At 40.8% G+C, this 8,299-nt stretch overlaps 2 protein-coding genes and 1 non-coding gene across 4 annotated transcripts; 1 reads left to right on the forward strand and 2 right to left on the reverse strand.

Annotated features, from left to right (window-relative positions):
- The first annotated feature begins 498 nt into the window (after positions 1–498).
- LOC120011031 (tubby-like F-box protein 5) lies at positions 499–3,655 on the forward strand. 2 transcript variants are annotated; one of them, XM_038862043.1, is made up of 5 exons: positions 499–1,087; positions 1,172–1,676; positions 1,767–1,854; positions 2,418–2,550; positions 2,629–3,655. In XM_038862043.1, exons 2-5 carry the CDS (start codon positions 1,362–1,364, stop codon positions 3,296–3,298), a joined length of 1,206 nt encoding a protein of 401 aa, XP_038717971.1. In that variant the 5' UTR covers positions 499–1,087; positions 1,172–1,361; the 3' UTR covers positions 3,299–3,655. The 2 variants fall into 2 exon arrangements, with proteins under 2 accessions (XP_038717971.1, XP_038717970.1); XM_038862042.1 differs by having other exon boundaries at positions 499–780.
- Positions 3,565–5,821, reverse strand: LOC120011030 (proteoglycan 4). The gene has a single exon (XM_038862041.1). It carries the CDS (start codon positions 5,476–5,478, stop codon positions 3,733–3,735), a length of 1,746 nt encoding a protein of 581 aa, XP_038717969.1. The 5' UTR covers positions 5,479–5,821; the 3' UTR covers positions 3,565–3,732.
- Positions 5,822–7,587: 1,766 nt separating this feature from the next.
- On the reverse strand, positions 7,588–7,661 carry TRNAN-GUU. Its single transcript has one exon. It is a non-coding gene; the product is annotated as a tRNA-Asn (tRNA).
- Between the last annotated feature and the right edge of the window lie 638 nt (positions 7,662–8,299).

The following is an 8,299-nucleotide window of genomic DNA, read 5'->3' on the forward strand; positions in this document are numbered from 1 at the left end:
TATAGTATGACTATTTTTTTTTATAGAAGACTAAATGTATAATTTAATTATTTTTTAATATAATTTAGCATATTAATAGTATATGTTTATATAGATGATTTATAACATTATTAGTATAATTACATTTTTTTATTAAACAGTTCGGGTACCCTAATCCCGACATCAAAAACCAAACCCTATCCTAAACTGTGTTGGATTTGAAAATAAAAATTAAAACCATTTCCAAACCCTATAAGATCAATTACGGGTTTTAAATGGATAGAGTATCTTACGAGTGATGTTCGGATCAATTTTTTGTCATCCCTAAATTTAACCGACTGATTGATAGGTTATCAATGATTATTTTTGCTATTTTGATTATTGATTGATTATTTCGATCCGTTGTTTAAAAATATATGTAACTTTTTTAAAAATAACCGATCAATTTATTTATTCAGTTATATCGTTAAATTTTGTACCGTCTAAATCACAACTATTTCTAAGTGGTTTATGGTACTGGATGTCGGATCAACTACCCTGTCAAGCTAATTTGCTTAGCCTGGCCCGAGTTTGAACTCACACTCCGGACTCCGGAGTTGGTCCATCTGATGCCTTTCCAGCAAACTTATTAAAGAGGGCCCGAGAAAGATGAGCCTCTAAAAAAGTAGCTTTTCTGGTTCTTCTCGTGGCAGTTGCCGTGCAGAGCGGGCGATCGTGGTGGTGGCTACGGCGGCAGCTTCTGCGATGGAGGAGACTGGAGAGACGCAGAGACTCATTATTTCGGTCTAGATTAACGAGGACGTGAGGATAAAGTTTGGCATTATCTGATTTTTCTATATTATTCCTGCTTTGTGCTCCACCACACCACACCCCCTCTATTTCTCCCTGTACTTTTGTTTTCTCCGAGACGTTGATTTTCGGTTTTGCGTCACCTTCGTACCGGTCCCTGATCTCTTCTAGAATCCCCCGAGAATTTTGTGACTTCCGACGAGTTTGTCCCACAATCGGCACATGAACCCCTCTCTCTTCCTTTACATTGTGATACTATTTTTATTGTATTACGTTCTAGATCTGCGTAGCTTTTGAAAGTTCTCGCCCTTCTTTGAAGGTTTTCTTGCTATCTCCGATTCTCTGTTTTTGAGTTTTTTTCTACTCTTATGAATGTGAGTTTCTGTTTGTTGTTTGTTCACAGAAATATGGTTGATAAAGTGCTTCAGTGTTAGGATCGGTCTTTCGCATTTGAAATCGAAGACAGATCTCTCGGGTTGCTTGTGATCAGAAGAGATAATTGATTTCAACAAGTTCTGTAGCATATGTGATTTTGAAGGTTTTGAGTGGAGATTGCAACTAATTTTCTCCATTTGCGATTCTGAAGTGTAACGATGGCGTTTAAGGCCATTATTGGTAAAGTAACTGGGAGAAGGCACATGCGACGCCGTGGGCAGTCTCACATTGCTCCTGAGGCGTCCGCGGCTCCATCTTCTGATTTGTTCGAACAGAGTCAGTGGGCAAACATGCCCCCTGAACTGCTCCTTGATATTATTCACCGAGTAGAAGCCAGCGAGACTTCCTGGCCTGCCAGGAGGGATGTCCTTGCCTGTGCCTCTGTATGTAAGTCGTGGAGGGAGATCACGAAGGAGATCGTTAAGACTCCTGAGGAATGTGGGTGTCTCACTTTTCCCATCTCTCTAAAGCAGGTAATTTATTGTTCATGTTCTCTCTTTGATGTCTCTGGTAATGTGTTTTTGATTGCATGACTTCTGAAATAATTTTTTTTTGCTGATTAGCCGGGCCCAAGAGACTCTCCAATCCAATGTTTTATCAAGAGGGAGAGAGCCACTTCCACATATCGATTGTACCTTGGTCTGAGTCCTGGTAAGTGTTACTTGCTCCGCTGCTATATTTTTGTTGGGACACAAGAAATGGGTGCTCACAGATTTTAAGAGGATCCATAATGGTGTCTGAATTATTTTTGTGAAGTTTCGAATAATAATTTTAGGCCATTGAAACTAATGTAGTTAGATGGTGACATTGGAATTCTTTTATGATTGCGCCATGAACTTGGTAAGTATTTGTTGACCAATGCTTGTATTGTTTTTAATATTGATTACTGAAATCTTCCAAGCATAAGTAACCACCCCTGACATGTGATGGAAAGGCTGTATCATAGTTCATTGAAGTTGATGTACTTTGATTATGAAAGCTGGAGGTGAATGTGGCTTGGGGATGGATAATTTTGGCATTTTTTTCGGATAAAATAGAGGCTGCCGCCTGCTTGGTTTATCAGATTTGATATGTTGAACTTTTTTTTCTTCTTCTAATTGAAGATCGAAAATTACACATGAAGAGATTATATTCTGATTAGATTCTCCATATACTTTTAAGCAACGTGGTTTAACAGCTACTAGATAATTTCTTATGTTTCTAATTGATTGCAGCTCTGTCGGGTGATATGAGTAAATTATTATTAGCAGCAAGAAAGATCAGAAGGGGAACAAGCATAGAGTTTTTGATATCATTGGTTGGAGATGATTTTTCTCGAACAAGCAATACTGTTGTTGGAAAGTTGAAGTAAGACTTTTCAGTTTGGGATTCTTATCTTTATATTGATGCATCCTCTATCCATAATTCACCTGTGATTTTTAACAGGTCTAATTTTCTGGGTACAAAATTCATCATTTATGACAATCAGCCTCTGCATGACCCTGCAGTACAATCCAATTATGGGGCACTTTTTAAAGTACACTCAAACCAGGTATATCCTAGGGTATCTGCGAGTAATTGTAGGGTGGGCACCATATCTTATGAGCTCAACATTCTTCGTACAAGAGGCCCAAGGAGAATGCAGTGCACCATGCATGCAATACCCTTTTCTGCAATTCAAGAAGGAGGCACTGCTCCAACTCCAGTGGAGTTCCCAAATTGCCAAGCTTTGCATTTACCTTCCTCACCAGTATTGGAAGGAAACAAGCAATTTGTTGGATTCAGCTCTACATGCCTCAGTGAGCAACAAGAATCAGTCCGCCGGACAGATCCTCTGGTTTTGAAAAACAAAGCCCCTAGATGGCATGAGCAACTGCAGTGTTGGTGCTTAAATTTCAAAGGACGTGTTACAGTGGCTTCTGTGAAGAATTTCCAGTTGGTTGCAGCCACAGATTCTTGTGAAAATGTTCCTGCTGCAGAACAAGAAAAAGTAATTCTGCAATTTGGAAAAATTGGGAAAGATATTTTTACCATGGATTATCGATATCCCCTCTCCGCTTTCCAAGCCTTTACAATCTGCTTGAGCAGTTTTGACACTAAACCAGCATGTGAATGACTATTCTTCCTTCTTCCTGGGCAATGAGGTCTCATAAACATTTGGTTGTATATAATCTATTTCAAGGGAGCAGTTGATCTTATGCCTTTTTGATCAGGGAGTGTCTTTCTTCTGCTGGCACTTTTAGATGTAATTGCTGAAACCTGCATTGTGCAGTGTGTTGGAGAATCTATTTAGCTACCAAAAGACAATTATGCCACAGATTTCTTTACTACCTGATTCCATGGCTCTGGAAAAAATGTTTTTAACTGTTTTTCACTTTGCAGTTAATCAAAGATGCTTGTAGTTGTATATTATAAATCTTATGAACTGAATCTTGATATATAATTCAAGATTACACTGCTTGAGAACAGCTTATGTAACATGATGCAAAAGCCATATGCAATCGAACATGTGTTTTGGATGAAATGGCATCCTTCTTGTGATCCTCATACTCAGAGGATTGCAATCTCTTCATCCTTTTTCTTTGCACTGCAGTTATATCGGCAACCATGGCGTCTAGGCTTGTCCGGGTTATCTGGTTCTGAGTCACTTGATTCCATGAAAAGACCCCTGAGGCATCGTCTCCTTACTGTGGGAGCATAAGTAAGTTTCTCTGCTGGGGTGATGTTAAATTCAGCCTTGCTTGTCTCAAGAGGCTCTGGTTTGCTACTGTACCTGGAGGGTTCTGCAAAGTTATGAGAGAAAGCCAGCTGCACACCAGGATTTCTTTCATTGACACTACTGCCAAACATAATTGAGTTATTGACGCCCTGTGTATTGCTGTTTACATACGCCTTTGTTGCCATCTCTTCTTTTGTCTTTGGATCTTTATGCTTCCCCTTGGATCTTCCTCTTCCTTCCCCATCGGTGGTAGCATCAGGGCTATCTTCTGGGTTGGTTTTATAACCCCGGTGAATGTGGAGTGAACCACCCCTTTTTTTTGCCTGTGAGCCTAAATGCATGGATGCTCCTTTGTTTTCACCGGCAAGGGTCATGACACTAATTGGTTTTTCATCCATTGGCTGCTTTGACTGCTCTGTGGTCAGTTTTTGAACGAACTTAGAAATGTCTTCCTTGATCTCCTTCTGCAGAGGAGCTTGTTCCCCATTGGATAAACTATTCTTTTGAAGGGATTTACTATATGCACTTTTGTCCTTTGGTTGTGTTGTATCAACAGTTTTGATGACTTTTCCATCCAAGGGGGAGGTTGTTATTGTCTTCTTTTTCTCATGGCTTTCTTCTCTAGCTTTTTTCCTCTCATCAGTGTCTTTCAACTTTTCCTCTGCTTTTGTTGGGGCTATTGCTTGCTGTTGTGGAGCTGCTCCAGAATTTGGCGCAATTAATGACCCCGGGCTTGGTGCTTGTGTTGCCTGCGCTGCCTTGACACCTTGTTGTGAGATGGTTTCAACTGGGCTGTCGATTTGGTGTTTTGAGGGAGGTTCAGATGCAGGTGGGGTTTTTGGTTCAGGATCTTTTGGCTTTGGTTCCTCTTTAGATGCAGATGGTGGCAGCTCAGTGGAAATGGGTTGGGGCTGAGGGATATCTTGTGTTGTGGATTCTAATTTCTTTGATGGAGAGAGTTGTTGGGGAACAGCTCGTGTTGGTCCCCCTGGAGTTGTTGTGCGAGATGGAGAAATGGGTTGTGAGAATGCTCGGTCAACACGCTGAAGCTGCAGGCTTGATGGAAACTTAGGCGGCGAGGGCTGGGAAGCCATGTGAGATGGAGAAGGGGTTGTGGATGCCACCTTTGATTGTTGGGTTGAACGTGATGGCGATTGGGTTTGAGAGGGAGGCTGGGTCTGAGTTGTTGCCCGAGCAGGTGATGGTGGTTGAGAAGTGACTCGAGACTCATTGGTTGCACGAGTTGGTGATGCTGGGACAGAGGCAGTTCTGGTTTGAGTTGTTGCTCGAGAAGGTGATACTGGCAGTGATGTGGTTTGGGATTCAATGGCTGCAGGACGTGGCAGTGCAGTCTGAGGTTCAGGCCTTGGCGGTGCCTGGAACTGTGAAGGCGGGGGCTGTGCTGGGGCTATTCCGGGTGGTCGAAATGGTGGGCGCTGAGGAATGGTGGCTGGCTGAGAAGGGATTTGGGGTTGAACTGTAGGACGAGGGGGCTGGGGTCCAGCAGCAGGACGTGGAGTAGTTGCTGCTGATAACCAAGGGAGACGAAAGCGGAACGGCTGCCTTTGATCTGCCATGGATGGTAAGCTTGAAAAGGGTGATGTTTGGCTGGATTATCTTTGGATGGTGATGCTCAATATCTGATGAGAAAGCTGGTATAAATAAAGTTGGTATTGGGTTCCTAGGAAACTTTTTGGGTTTTGTGTTGGTTAGTTTCTTCACTTTGAGCTTGCTTCTTTGTCCCCTCTTATGACAAGCCTTAGGTTCCGAGAAATATAGGATTCCTTGGGCAGAGTTTTCCTCTAGCATCTTAAAATAGTTGACTGGAGGCTTTTTTTACATCTTTTTTCTGAACAGTTGCTTGTACTTGAATGTTTAGAAGACTTGGTAAAAGCCAGTTTTTTTTTTTTTTTTTTTTTTGGGAAATTTTAATGGCTCTTCCAAGCATATTCTTTGCCCGAACGTGGCTTGGTAAGTATTCCTTTAATTGCATCAACGTGAGCATGACTCATGCTTGATGTTGTTAAATGCACTGCTTGGACATATTTGGTGTGATCGAACAAAGTTTTCGACAAGCTTCTCGTGCTCGAGCTGGCTCGTGTTCGTTCGATAAGGTAAATGAACAGAGTTCGAAAACATTTCTTAAGCTCGTTTTATAGAAGAGCCGAGCTCGAACATTTTTCGTAGTTTGGCTAGTTTATGTCCACAAAAATACTCGTTTTGGTGTTTGCGAACATACTCGTTGTGCGCTCGCGAACATGCGCTAGAGAACTTGCACCACATCTCTTTGATGAATCTTGATGCTCAAAAGAGGTAAATTTGTTAGATTCCCCATGATTTTTCTATTTTTTTTGGGCCTTTTTGAACAAATTTTTCATTACTTTTCAAATAATATAAGTGACTGGAAATGAAGAATTGACATCCACAACCCAATCAGGCATTGTATAAGCCCCACAAGAGAAGCAACCTACATACAGTGCGGAAACTTAAGACAGACAGAAAGAAAGTAATACATTTCCTGTCTCATCATCCAACCAAAAAGGTGCTACTCAAGATATTCTTTCTGACTTCTCATTCAAAACTGCCAACAACGAACATGAACGCGGACTATGCAGTGACTCCAAAATCAAAGCAGGTCCCTATCAGTTCCTAGAAGTGTAAAGTGGGCCGGTACAGCCCACAAGCGTCCCGATGCTTTTGCAGGCTGGCCCGCTTAGAGCCCTAGGGCCGAGTTTTACCGGCCCAGCCTAGAATAAAAATTTGAAAGGAAATGAATATGGCAGGATTCAAACTTGGAAGTATTATTTAGGGCAAATGCAATGGTGAACTGGTATTGGGCCAACAAAGATGTTGTTTTTTGCTGATGTGGCTGTATTGTAAAATGTGTTTTGCTTATGTGGCTGTATTGGGATAAGTGTTTTGCTGATGTGGATGTATTGATATTTAATGTTTTGGTGTAGTTTTGTTGTGGATAATATGGAGGAATGGAATGTTGTTGGGTTGGGTGGAAAGAGAAAGTGTGTGGGAAGAAAAAGTGTATAGAAATTTGTGTTTTGCTGATGTGGCTGTATTAGAATACGTGTTTGACTTGACTTTTTGTGTAATAGAGGTGGGACCGGGCCAACAAAAATGTTGGCCCAGTAAGTTGTTTCTCATTGCATTTGCCCTTAGAAAACCAAGGCGCAAACAACTACGTCACTATAACATGACTAATATTCTCCTCTTTAATTTGGTTTACGTCACCAGGCGGGCCGGCCAGTTTGGGCCCGGGCCTGCTGTGTATAAACACTTTTGTGGGCCAGACACCCGGCCCAACCCTCTAAGAGTTGATGTGCGGGGCCCAGAAGGTCCAGTTTAACACCTCTTATCAGTACCAATCAAACTCTCTGTAAAGCTAATTTCCTCACAGTAAGAGAGGTGATTACCTCTCTATTAAAAACTTGCTCATTTTTTTTTTCATCTTTTGGTCACATACGTATTGGCGTATTGCTACTTGTAAAAGACTACATTACGATCGTCATGCAAAGACTTTGGCAATATAGTATTATATATTTATTTATTTGTATGCAGTAATTAAATTTTCAGAAAATTTGCATGGATTTTAGAGAATCAGAAGGCCAAAAAAATAGGTAGAAAAATTGCATGGATGTTAGAGAATCAGAAGGCCAAAAAAAAGTAAAAAATTTCGCTATAGGAAGGGGTTGAACCTTCGACCTTGTGGTTAACAGCCACACGCTCTAACCAACTGAGCTACTCCAGCTCCTTGAAAATTTTGGTAATTAAATAGATAAAATGTTATTATGTGATTCCAAACATAACCTTTATTATCAATCATCTTTCTGCTACAACTCCTATTGAGTAAGAGTATTGATTGACATACATAAACTTCACCAAATCTCATTCATCTTTCGTGCTAACTGTATTGGGTAGCAAACACCATTGTTGCTCACGATCATTAAATACCCTAATTGTGAATCAATAACTTTTATGGAGGAGCTTTGAATAGCATTAACGTGGAGAGACATTCTCAAGATTTGCCAATCATTCCCAATTTTTGTTGAACCAAATTTATAAATCATTTACAATAAAACCAAGAAAGCACGGAGACTTCGTTTTTTTTTTTTTTTTTTTGTCAAATCCATTGCGATTAGGACATAAGGATTAGGCATTGCAAGCGCCAAGTTAACATGTAAAAAATTCAATCTCAAAACAAATCAAGGATATTGTCCGCTCTGGGTCACATGCCCACATGAATTTGTTTTTCATGAGTCATTGCTATTGATTCTTAGACCCAGAGAACATATCATTGTGTGAGAGGTGCATGACTTTTACTTATATACCACTGAGTTGGTCGGTTAAACAAAGGTTGCATTGTTCAGCCGTCAACCGATACCAACA

Source organism: Tripterygium wilfordii, chromosome 12, assembly GCF_013401445.1.
Source record: "Tripterygium wilfordii isolate XIE 37 chromosome 12, ASM1340144v1, whole genome shotgun sequence".
NCBI classification, from domain to species: domain Eukaryota; kingdom Viridiplantae; phylum Streptophyta; class Magnoliopsida; order Celastrales; family Celastraceae; genus Tripterygium; species Tripterygium wilfordii.

Bases quoted from the DNA above. Each gene is read 5' to 3' on its own strand.
- LOC120011031 (XM_038862043.1), top strand. From the start codon at position 1,362: ATGGCGTTTAAGGCCATTATTGGTAAAGTAACTGGGAGAAGGCACATG. The intron at 1,677-1,766 runs GTAATTTATTGT...TTTGCTGATTAG, and splicing joins TTCCCATCTCTCTAAAGCAG to CCGGGCCCAAGAGACTCTCC. The intron at 1,855-2,417 runs GTAAGTGTTACT...AATTGATTGCAG, and splicing joins GTACCTTGGTCTGAGTCCTG to CTCTGTCGGGTGATATGAGT.
- LOC120011030 (XM_038862041.1), bottom strand. From the start codon at position 5,478: ATGGCAGATCAAAGGCAGCCGTTCCGCTTTCGTCTCCCTTGGTTATCA.